The 12,489-nt window shown below is 39.1% G+C and overlaps 1 protein-coding gene across 1 annotated transcript; it reads left to right on the forward strand.

Moving 5' to 3' along the window:
• Positions 1-4,250: 4,250 nt before the first annotated feature.
• Positions 4,251-10,325, forward strand: LOC309688732 (plasminogen-like). The gene is made up of 7 exons (XM_082504669.1): positions 4,251-4,293; positions 6,465-6,582; positions 6,861-6,929; positions 7,029-7,169; positions 7,246-7,352; positions 7,900-8,036; positions 9,621-10,325. Exons 2-7 carry the CDS (start codon positions 6,518-6,520, stop codon positions 9,696-9,698), a joined length of 597 nt encoding a protein of 198 aa, XP_082360795.1. The 5' UTR covers positions 4,251-4,293; positions 6,465-6,517; the 3' UTR covers positions 9,699-10,325.
• Positions 10,326-12,489: the final 2,164 nt, after the last annotated feature.

The raw sequence follows: 12,489 nt of genomic DNA on the forward strand, positions 1-12,489 counted from the left end.
GGATCAGGACCGTCCGACCTTCGGTTAGCCATTCCGGGTGTCTCTCGTTAACTAGCAGCTGGTTCATTTGTGCTGCCAGATGCTCGTGGAGTGCAGTCAGCTTCTTTCTTTCTTTTGTTTTTTGTTTTTTTGCCTGTCCCGTTTGGCTCTTTTGCCATCAGAATTGTTGTCTAAAGGCAAAGAAAGATGCCCAACGGATTTACTTTACCAAATTGACCATCCCAGCCTTGCTGTAATGGTCCATTTGATTCACCTTTTATTGTTTATTTTATTTTCACTTACTGAATACGGGACAGACTTGACTGGGGGAAAGAAGGGGAGAAAGAAAGAGGGAAAGAGAAACAGCTGAGAAGAGGGACGGGGGAGAAGGGCAAAAAACAAAAACCAACAGAATGAGCAGAAAAAAAAAAGAAATAAAAAATGCAGTCTGTGATGGTTACTGGACCCTGTTCAGGGAGGTCGCTGTGGTCTGCCCTCAGATCCACTAGCCACTGAGCATTGCCGTTATCGGTTGTGTCCTTCTCCCATATGCTCTTCCAGTATTGCTCCGTCTTCAGCCTTGGTGGTGCTGTTCTCTTATTATTATTGTTCCCTTGCCACTGAGAGTACACCTTTGCTGGTTCTGTGGAGAACAGCTGGTTTATTCTCCTGCCTTCTATCTCTCTGGTGTACCTCCTCAAGCGGCTGGCCAAGGCTGTGAGTCTTTGCTTGGCAGTTTCCAGTCCTGTATGGACAGCTTGCTGTATTTCTTATGCACCCTCTTTGTCGCACCTTTCTGCAACTCCGTTAGTTGGCTAACCTCCCTCCGTGCTACTTTGATCTTGCCCTCTAGCCTCCTTCTCCATGGAGGGTACTGCCCCTTGTGGCTGTTCAACTTGTAGCCAAGCATCTCACTGATCACTGCTGCCGTATTGTAGATCAGCTTGTTAGTGTCGGTAATCGTGGTTGTAGGTATTGTCCGTAGTGCTGTATTAAACTTTAAATAGGGTTTAATGGTCCATAAATATACATCCTTATATGTTTTACACACACACACACACACACACATATATATATGTATATATATATATATATATTTGGGGTGCAACGATATTCGTATCGATATTGAACCGTTCGATACAGTGCTTTCGGTTCGGTACGCATATGTATCGAACAATACAACATTTGTAATTTATTTTATCAATTTTCCTTCTGACGATGCTGTCTGTGTTGAGCGCTCAGTGAATCTGTGTTCGACTACTCCGCCTAGGCTGCACTGTCGAGCGCAGATCCACTGAGCGCTCAACACAGACAGCATAGTCAGAAGGAAGAGCGCAGGGCAAGCTAGCGAGACAGAAGTTAAGCTCTACTTGCAACAGGCAAATTGAACCTCATTCAGATCTGGCGTTTGGAATTATTTTGGTTTTCATGTGACGTATGACCCTGAAGGTAAGCGAGTCATGGACTAAAGTAAAACAGTATGTTGGATGTGCCATGCAATGCTCAATTACATTGGTGTGAACTAGTGTGTTAGCGCAGTTAGCTCGTTAACGTGTTGGCCGTCTAGCCCCATGCACGGAGCAATCGGCGGTAGCTCGTTAACGGAGATTTGCCGTGTTGTGGCGTTAAGGTCATTTCAACGAGATTAACCTGAAAGCACTAGTGGGAACACAACGAATATGACTGCACATTTACGCCGACATCATCCTAGTGCAAAGACAAGTGGAAGCAGACAAAAAAAAGCAAGCATGCTACTAACTTTAGCCGAGTCATTTAGACAGCTGTTAGCACATGATTCTCCTTATGCTGCTGAGAATATAGCCCAGAAGAAGCGGATAGTATAGCTTTTATTTTGGAAAGAGCCGTTTCTCTGTAATAAACTCTCTTTTCCAAAGATGAGTGATTCCTCAATCAGATACAGGGCTTGCAATATCGCTAGCCCGACGACCCGGGGCTAGCGATTTTTTCAGTCGGGCTACCAAAATCTATCTCTTCCCTGCCCGTCGGGCTATTGTAGGAAAAATATATGTCAATGCTTTTGCATTCTTTCAGAAATGTAGCTGGGTAATTATGTCATTGGCATCGGTGAGCCACTGTCAATATGTGACATATTGAAGTCGCGTTTGAATTTGCGCTTGTTTTTTTGCTTTCACTTTGCAATCGTGCGAACTGTGTATAGAGAGCGACAGCACTGATCTGTGAGTGATGATAATTTGTGCACCAATTTCTCTGACATCGTCTTATTAATCGTTAGCTTACTATGCAAACATGACAAGTGAAATCTCCCGCAGCAAGCTTAAACACGTGAGAGGTTGATCGCGCAGAGAATCGCTGAGCTTATGCGAGTGCATGTGTAAAAGCATTTCAGTTCTGCTGAGCCAAATAAGACAGGTCAGGGTGAAGAAGTGACAGCCAAAGAAAAGCTTACCACAAAACGGAGAAGTTATGACAAATCAGACTATAAGGCAAAAAGAAAGTGCAGCTTTATGGTTTCATGGACAAAAGAATTTCTGTGGCTGCAATATGATGAGCTAAATAACCAGGGCTGCACATAAGTGGTCCGCAGGTGCGCATTCGCTGTCAAAATAAAAAACACGCACAAGGGTTAAGGTTAAATTTAAAAACTGTACTTTTGAGTTAAAATATATATATTTATAATTTTAATAAATGACAAATTAAAAATGCATGAACATTTTTTTGTATCGAAAAAATATCGAACCGTGACACCAAAGTATCGAACTGAACCGAACCGTGAATTTTGTGTATCGTTGCACCCCTAATATATATATATATATATATATATATATATATATATATATATATATATATATATATATATATATATATATATATATATATATGAAAAGGATCCACCATAAAAAAAATTTCCTACCATAAAAAGGAATTTACCATAAATTCCTTTTTATGGTAAAACCTGGTAAAATGGTAAGGGTAAAATCTGCAGCTTGTAGCCAAAATACAAGAACCAAGTTAAATGAATATCACCATCTTCCAGCACCTGCTACCTTTGAAAGGCATAAGTAAAAGGAAGTGTAACAATAAGCAATATATTTTATTTCTCTCACCCCAACCGGTCCCTGAGCCTGGTTCTGCCGGAGATTTCTTCCTGTTAAAAGGGAGTTTTTCCTTCCCACTGTCACCAAAGTCCTTGCTCATAGGGGGTCATTTGGGTTTTCCTCTGTATTTGTTATTGTAGTGTCTACCTTACAATATGAAGCACCTTGAGGCGACTGTTGTTGTGATTTGGCGCTGTATAAATAAAACTGAATTGAATTGAACAAAATGTTTGTAATAGGGTTTAATGGTCCATAAATATACATCCTTATATGTTTTACATAATATAATAAATATATGTTTGACTTGTTTTTTGTCCTCAGCTACTGAGCCTCCCACCTTCATCCCAGAGATGGATATAGGTGATATAGGCATCACTGATATAGGTGTAGCATACCGGGGAACAATTGCTGTAACTGTGACTAGCAAAACGTGCCAGAGATGGTCATCTCAGACGCCACATAAACACCACCAAATCCCAGAAAACTGCCCTTACAAGTAAGAGTTGTAACCAGACATCAGTGTCCACTCTCTGTGATATTAATGTTGTGAAGAAAATATTAGTGGGTATTTTCAATTTGTAGGTTTGATTAATAGTTTTCAGCTGCAACATGGGAATCACAGGAGAAAAACAAAGATATGATAATAAACCACAAGATTTAGAAACTTTTTTTCCCATAATGAACTCTGTCTATAGTGTTTAAGCCATTAGAAAGCAATGTCAAAGCAAAATCCCTGTAAGAGTTTGACATGAGAAACGTGAAGAATCGCTAAGAGTTATCTCTTGTTAAATGGTAGAACTAAAATAGTCCATGAGTTGTTGTTTCAGGGTCTATCCAGTTTATACAAGAGAAGATGTAAAAATTGAGTCAGTACCTTTAAGGTTATGAGGAGTGACTTCATCAGCAGTGGTGTCCTCTATCAGCCTGATATACATTTGTAAAGTCTCTTTTCACCATGTAGTCAACATTTTGGGGAAGTAATTTGTACAACTTAATTTCAATTTAAATAATCCATCAGGTTACTGTAGATTACTAAAACTTCATTAACATGCCTGCATTAAGTTTGTTTTCATTGCCTCATTGCTATGTTTTTCCATGCTCATCTTTGTCAGAGGTCTGGCTGCTAACTACTGTCGTAACCCTGACAATAAGTTGTTCCCCTGATGCTACACAACTGACCCTGACACTGATTGGAAGTTTTGCAACGTGCCACTGTGTGGGGAAGCACCTACTCCAGGTATAATATCAGTCAGCTTGTTTCCTCTTTCTTTTTCACACAAAAATGCATCCAGGAATTTTTTTTCTTTCCTTATCTCCTGCTGCGGATCCTCCAGTGACCCCCGCAGATGAGAAAGATTGCTATGAGGGGAACGGTTCCAGTTATTGGAGTATAACATCAGAGACCATCAGTGCTCCATTGGAAATGAGAACAGCGGGTATTGGAGAAGGGGGCATTTATAGTCTGAGGTCGTAAGGGGCGTGAACGAGGTGTGGTCCCGCTCCTGAAATTCAGATGATATTTTCCACAGAATGATAGATGTACATCTTAACTTGTTATACCAGAAATTAATATTACATTTTAAAAAAACTGTTTAGTAGGTGGATGTTCTGAAGTATCAGGTCTTTTTTTGCAACAGGGACCTCAGAGAGAATCTAAAAAAACATACTAGAAGACAACGTTAGAATAATAGCCACTAATGATTCCCTGATTCCATGATCCCATTCTGCTTTTTAAATATCCTAGGAACCACCGCCAGCAGTCTGAGAGTGAAGTGGTCTGTTGGGGTGATAGAACTAAAGAAGTTACTGAGATGAAAGGTGAAACATCTACAAGAAAAACTTAAAAGAAGTCCAGTCGCACCATCAAATATTCTCGAGAGAATGAATAGCTGTTCCATAAAAGGACGAATATTGCATCGTTCCTTCTGCATCTGATGTTTGACAAATGGATGAATTCCCCTTTCCACTACCCTGGCATAGATTTGGCCTGGGAGGCCCAGGAGTGGGATCTCCCTGTAGTTGGTTTGTTTCAGTTCCTGAAAGCAGACATTTTATCAGCCATTTGGGTTCTTTGTACTGTTTTTTGTTTTGTTTTGTTTTGGCTATTTACTTTGTTTTCTGTGTTATTTGCTGTGTTATTCTATGTTATTTGTGTTAATGCTTTCAGGAACAGAATTTTTTGATTGCGCCAATGGTTTAAAAGTTATGGTAATTTGACCTAAAAGTTTGACTGACAAACGGTGGAATGGGGTTTTAACAGGTTAATCATCCCAGTTATCTTGCTCCAGGTGATGAGCGAGTCATCACCGTTGTTTCCAGACTCTGCATCCTCTACAGAAAGCTTATCAGTGGGCTTCCAAAGGTACTTGAAGTATTCCTTCCAGGAAACGATTATATCCTCAGTTGAAGTCAGGTAGCACCTTACCTGCAACTTATAAATAGAACACCACTTTCCCTGCCTGAGTTGCTTTGCTTGACGGTTTGCCAGGATCACTACGAGGCAGACTGAAAGTCTTTTCCCATTGTTTAACCAAACTTACACCCAAGATTTTGCTTAAGCTCCCCCCAGAGCTCTGCTCCACTCAGCCCACAGACTAACCAACCGTGATAGGACTCAGCTTTATGGCTCCATTCACCTCCGATGTCCAATCGGGGACTTCCACCACGACAAGCACCAACCATATCGTAGCTAAAGCTCCTTAGAGCACCCTCAGCAATGGAGGTGCAAAATATGGTCCTCAATAATGATGGCGTGATGAAGCTCCATGAATGTGTTGAATCTTTCCGGCAAATTGCTTCCCCAAAAGGCAGATCACACGATGCCCTGTTTAACAGCTCATTTGGAAGTAATGTCATCTGCTGGTCATTCGATGTACAGCAGGCCTGCTGTGATAATACATGTGGGCTACATACCAGTGGATATGCAAACGTAATTATGTATCAATTACAGAATATCCCAGTGAGATCCTATATAATATAAATATATAAACACATACACACACACCCCTAATTAACCATCCTCTCTGAGACTGATTTAAGATCTTTGTTATTATTGGGCAATAGTATGTCAATTTATTTGCATTTCTGGTAGCTTCATAATGTCCTTAAAATCTCCATTCATGCTCTAGATGATCCTCAGAATCACCTCAGATCCAGGTCGTGCAAAAAACTTATTTCCAGTTTGATTCTGTGAATCAAATAAATAATAAACAAAGAGATGATAGATAAATGAATAAATTGAGTTACGTCTCAAAATAAGAGAATCTAATTTGGTCAATCCAACAATTTTTCTTGTGGCTTACAAGGCTGTAAAATCTTCTCTTTTATTAATTAACACCAATCCAAACTAACTTTCGTGCTTCACTCTTTTTGTGAGAATTCATGATAATAATAATGACTACTTTGCAGTTGAACTGAATTGTGGAACACCAGCTATCAAACCAAAACGCTGCCTTCGTAGTATGGTGGTCAGTGGCTGTGTGTCAAAGCCTCACTCGTGGCCCTGGCAAACTGCCCTCCAGACCAAGTGAGTATATATGTTCAAAGACAACTTTCATTTGTAAAGGACTTTCAATTTCCTCAACAAAATGTGCAGATATTGAGAAATAAAATACTGTAACATGTCACTGCTGATAAACAGTTAATTTAAGTATTTTATTTAAGTGTTTATAGCTTTTACATTCAAACCTATTTACATGTCAATTGTCTGATTTTTCTTTATTTGTCAATTCACTTTTTGCCGATTTTCCCTTTTGTATATGCTGCACATCTTCTGAAATAAATCTCTGTTTCTCTTTCTACCAGTGAAAGAATCGACTGTGGAGGAACTCTGATCCACCCTCAGTGGGTCTTAACGTCTGCTTTGTGCTTGAGGTTAGAATAAAGTCATCGTTAACACCTGAAAATCAAATTCTGCAATTACTCAAAAATTGATTAATTACTCCCTTTGTTTCTACATATTATACACTGCAGCTCCAGTCAGCCTTCAGCCTTGAGGGTAGTGCTGGGTATGCACTCACTTAGAGCCACTGTGCCATCGAGACAAGTGAGGATGCTTGAGAAAATCATGACTGGACCAGATGGATCGAATATTGCTCTGCTCAAACTAGCAACGTCTGTATGGGCCTAATTATCCTAGGTGAAATCAGATTACACACACACCATTGATTTTGTGTGTGTGTGTTTTCAGACCTGCGGTGATAAACAACCAAGTGCAGCTGGCTTGTCTGCCAAAAAAGGACTATATAGTTCCTGGTGGAACAATGTGTTATGTTACTGGATGGGGTAGGACTCAAGGTACATTTGTGTGTGCTCTTGTGCGTCTTTGTAAAAATTCAGAGTTTCAGAGTGAGAAGAAATAAATCAGACTTTTTAGATATACAGTCAGGGAAAAATGATTTGAACCCCAGGCTATTTGGACTGGACTGGTTCCCCACCGTTCTCATTATCCTTGAAACTCCATGAGGTGAGATCTTGTGTGGAGATCCAGACGGAGGGAGATAGGCAGTTATTTTATGGTTCTTCCATTTCCGAATAAATGCACCAACTGTTGTCGCCTTCTCATTCACCTGCTTGGCGGTGGTCTTCTAGCCCATCTTTCACTTAACATTGCAACAGTTTAATCAGTTTAATCATTTGCAGAACATTTTTTTGTTAAACAGGTCTTTTTTTCTGACAAAATGTACTTTTGAGAGGCTCAAAAAATACCAGCATGCATTAGATATAAAACACAAAGAGCTGATAACAGCATTATTCATTACGCAAACAATTCCCACAGTAAAGATATCACAATACATTTTATCTAGATGATGAGGAGAATAATTGCAGAGGGCTGTGTCGACAGGTATTGGAGGTGGACGCGTCCTGGAAGAAACTGGTTTCCCTGTGATCGACAACAAGATCTGTAATCGCGACACTGATATAGTTGCAGACCACGAAATATGTCCTGGAAATACAGAGGGAGGAAAAGCAAGCTGCCAGGTATGACAAAGTAAAAGATATAAAAACTGGGCAAAGTTCTATAAAACTGTTTGTGCACTGTTGTCTGCCTCAGTGTGTACTCTGTTTTGATAACAGTATTGCCTCAGTTTAGTGACCTGATATTTTTAATAGTTTTCTAGAAAATAGATTTTTTTTTCTGTTATAGATTTTAAATAGATTTTACTATATATACACCAGTAGAAAATAGAAAATAAATTTTTTTTTCTGTTATAGATTTTAAATAGATTTTACTATATATACACCAGTAGAAAATAGAAAATAGATTTTTTTTTCTGTTATAGATTTTAAATAGATTTTACTATATATACACCAGTTTTTGAAAAAAAAAAATCCTCGGTGAAATTTAACTCAGTTGTCTCAAATATTACATTTCAGTCAAAATTCAAGGTATATATTTTATTTCATTTCATTTATAACTTGTGACTGTCTAACAGACAAATATTAATATACAGTGACCTCTGGCTGAAAGCTTTAGTTATATTTATGGAAAATATCCCAAAAATAAACTGAAAAGATTAGATCCTTTTCAGATAAAATGGGAGTCAAACTGATGCAGTAAATATTCTTTTATTGGAGAGAAAACTGTGCAGTATAATTTACTTAAGATGTTGAAGATATCAGAATATTAAACAGGCTATTGTTTGGATAAGAGGCTGTAACAGGAGAGAGATGATACAGAAACATGACATTCTTATAAAATCAGCTTCGTCAGAAACTAACCAAAGCACATGTTTTAAATGTTTGAAATAAAAATGAACTGAACTGAACTGAACATATGACCCGAGCCACGTTAAGTGGCGATATCACTAACGTCACATAACTTAGCTGAAGGTTAGCTAAATTTAACTTTTTAAGACTTTTCACTATGCTAACATTTGTTCCGCTCAATATATTTATTGAGATAAAAACTCGGTACTTACTTTTAAAAGTTTGTTTCCACTTTGCTTCGACCGTCCGCCATTTTTTACACAAAATTTCCTTCAACCTTTGACTTGCAAAGAATCCTGGGATATGGTCAGCCACGAAGGATACACCCAACTCGTCCTTCACATCTGGAGAAAAGGTAGGGCCCCATTTGGAGGAGGCTTCGAATTTTGACAGCCTTTGTTGCGTCGCTGTGACATAATTGGCCTACAAATGCGGACTCCGAAGGATGCTGCCCCTGAATTTGGACACATACTTTGTCTGTCTTCGTATCACTCTCGCTCCCTCACTCTTTCGTGTCCCCGCTGTCAGGTCATCTGTTGTGTTCACGCCCTGTTTCCAGGTATCCACCCATCCATACCAGGATTTCATTTTCATGTTTAGTTTTTCCACTTTAGGTTTCTTTTGCACCTTTCTAACAGCCACAATGAACAGCTCCCTTTTCGTTAAAATCTAGTTATGTTCCACGCTTCATTTTGTCTGCGTTTGGGTCCGCTCTCCTCTCTCCACACGCAGACTCTGACACTTTCTTAGCTTGCTTTTAGCATCAGTTAACCTAAACACCATCAAAAAGATCTGTGTGAGTAAAATAGTAAAGTATCCACTATCTAATATCTATTTTGTGTTTCCTCCCTGTAGGGTGACAGAGGTGGTCCTCTGGTTTGTTATGAGCAGAACAGATTTGTCCTTCAGGGTGTCACAACATGGGCTGAGTGATGTACGTTGGGCAGGATGCCCAGTGTCTACGCTCGAGTTTCTAAGTTTGTGGACTGGATCGATGCAACCAAAGCCAACTAAAAGCTATCATCTGTAATGTGGTTGTTGAGGATGTCTTAACATCTATACTGTGTTCTGTAACAGCATGGCTCCAGTAAAACTGTGATTCTTCTTCCCTGATTAGCTGTTAACTCCTCCTATATTTAATGTTTTAGCAACTTTGATTTGCATTTTCTGTTAACACTAGAGGGCCATTTCTTTGATGTCCATCAGCGTAAATATTCTCCTCTGCCAAAACCTTTGCTGCAATCTTCTGCCATCTTCCCCGTCCATATCTGACAGAGAATGCTGACTGTTGTGTTGAGCTTCTTTGTTCAATCAAAATTAACCCACTACTTTCTGTAAGATGTAGATATCTACTCCTCTCTGTCCTGTAGCTCTGTTAAATGTGAGCACTGTTTGTAGTCAGTCCTGGAACTGTCATTAAAAAACGTGATGACTGATTTTGAGTTATGTACAATTCCAGTGACGGGTGGATGAAAACTGAATTTCACTGACTTTCGATGTCCAAAGTTAATAATATTTTGTATGAATGGCATAGTCTATTCTTTACTGTAACACCATATAACACCACCTGGCATTATTTTAGTAATAATAAAAATGTATTCAAAACAGTCATTGTTTCACTTTGGAGCAATCACTACTCAATGCCAGAAATGTGTACTTGATTAGACCTTTCACTCTTCTATCCATAGTACTGGGGACCTTGGCAATTGTGTAGTGGAGTGTAGTATTAGTAATTTGTGTTGTTTCACAGTTGCATTTGGAGACTTAAGGTCACCTAATGCTTGCATACCAACCTTTGTGGTTCTCTCTGTCCACAGGTTTCATCAAAATGTCAACAAGATCTGATGGTTAGTTTGTTAGTTTACTATTATTACAAAAGAGTATCAAGGTCTTGTATGAGTTGCATTTCAGTGCAGGTACAAACGCTATACATGTTCATTTACACTGGAGGACTAAATAACCAGGAACCGAGGAGACCAGATGCTAGGACACAGAGCCATTGCTAGGGGGTCTCCCAAAGTTCATTCTATTCATCTAAAAACTTGGTCCAGACGGACAGAATGAACTTTTGGAGATTTACTTACCTGGATGATTGAGCATGCATCAAGACATAGCTAGGGGGTGTGCAATATGAATAAAAAAAGAATGCTTGGACACTGCTAGCATAATGGACAGGTTTTTGACAGGGCTCCCACACAAACGCAAAGCAGAAGATGAAGCATCGCCAAATATGTTTCCAAACCAACTTCCTTCCAAGCCAAAGACTAGAAAATATAATGAAACGTATCTTGCACAACGGTGAGGCCAAGGTAGGCATCCCCAACAGAATTTGTTTCGCGTTGGGAGCACGCACAGTTGCTTCACAGTCCTGGGTCTCTTTGTTGTAGTTTTTATTTCATGATGTCCCAAATGTTTTCAACTGCTAAAAGCACTGCACTGGAGTCAGGCCAGTTCAGCAACTGGACTTTTCTACTCGACGGCTATGCTGTTGGAACAGCTGCAGTATGCTGCTTAGCATTGTCTCTCAGAAAAATGCAAGGCCAAGGTATGTTGCTGTAAAATCAGTATAAACCTTTCATCACTGATGGTGCTTTTCCAGATGTGCATACTCATAAGCACAGATGCACCTCCATACGATCAGAGATGCAGACTTTTGAAAGTACCAGTACTAAGCCAGATGGTCCGTCTCTGCTTAATTCCAGATGACACAGCATCCATGTTTTCCACTGTGCTTGAGTGGATTTTAATGAGCTTTGACCCAGAGAATTCAATTCAATTCAGTTTTATTTCTATAATACCAAATTACAACAATAGTTTCATTGGGGCACTTTATGCATAAAGTAATAGTGATAAGTGATTATGCATAAAGGTAAAGGCCCTATCTTACAATTTAAAGCTGCAGTGATTGCAGCATTTCCAGATGTGTCGACTTTTGCATGACTCTGCCAGTACTGTAAACTGTAATTGTGGATGGTGTGATGAACTGTGCTCACAGACAATGATTTCTACAAGTGTTTGATAACCAGTGGAGTGATTTCAATGACAGAATCGTGCCTGTTTTGAATGCAGTGCTGCCTGGTAGCATTCTGATGCCACGATCCTATATGATGTTTTGCTTTGTCCCTTGCTCACAGAGATTTGTGCAGATTCTTGGACTCTTTTGATGATGCTATGTACAGTAGATGACGAGATATAAAGTAGACTGGCAATCAATTGCCCATCTTTACTTTAGAGGAACTCTAACTCTTTTTATACCCAACCATGTTACTGAGCTGTTACTTAACTAGTTACAAAATGTTCTTCCAGCTGTTTCTTTTACTTTTCCAGCATGGGTTCGGAGTTTATTTTAATAGTTATTGCTCATGAAACAGTAAAAGGACTCAGTTTAAACATTTGATATGTTTTTTTATACTCTGGATGTTAAGAAATTATGGGTCAATTTAATGATTTGAAATCGTTGAGTTCTGTTTTCATTTACAGTTTCCCAACCTTTTTGGAGTTAGGTTGGGAAACTGTAAGGTTGTGTGATTGCAGAAGTATCTCAATTCCAGATGTTTATGTATGTATTTGTTTTTTTTTACTTGTTCTCGGAACCATACCTAGAATTTGACTAAAATGCTCTAAAATATAACAATAATTATATTTTTTATCTTAATGAAGAAAAGTGAAAATTGAACACTATGGACTTGTCACTAGGGACTAAGATATCACAGAAGCGGGTCTG

This window comes from Aulonocara stuartgranti, assembly GCF_965226115.1.
Source record: "Aulonocara stuartgranti genome assembly, chromosome: 15".
Lineage (NCBI taxonomy): Eukaryota > Metazoa > Chordata > Actinopteri > Cichliformes > Cichlidae > Aulonocara > Aulonocara stuartgranti.

Excerpts from the sequence above, each read along its gene's own strand:
- LOC309688732 (XM_082504669.1), top strand. The coding sequence starts at position 6,518 with ATGGTGGTCAGTGGCTGTGTGTCAAAGCCTCACTCGTGGCCCTGGCAA. Across the intron at positions 7,170-7,245 it reads GCTCTGCTCAAACTAGCAAC|ACCTGCGGTGATAAACAACC; the intron begins GTCTGTATGGGC and ends GTGTGTTTTCAG. Across the intron at positions 7,353-7,899 it reads TGGATGGGGTAGGACTCAAG|GTATTGGAGGTGGACGCGTC; the intron begins GTACATTTGTGT and ends CTGTGTCGACAG.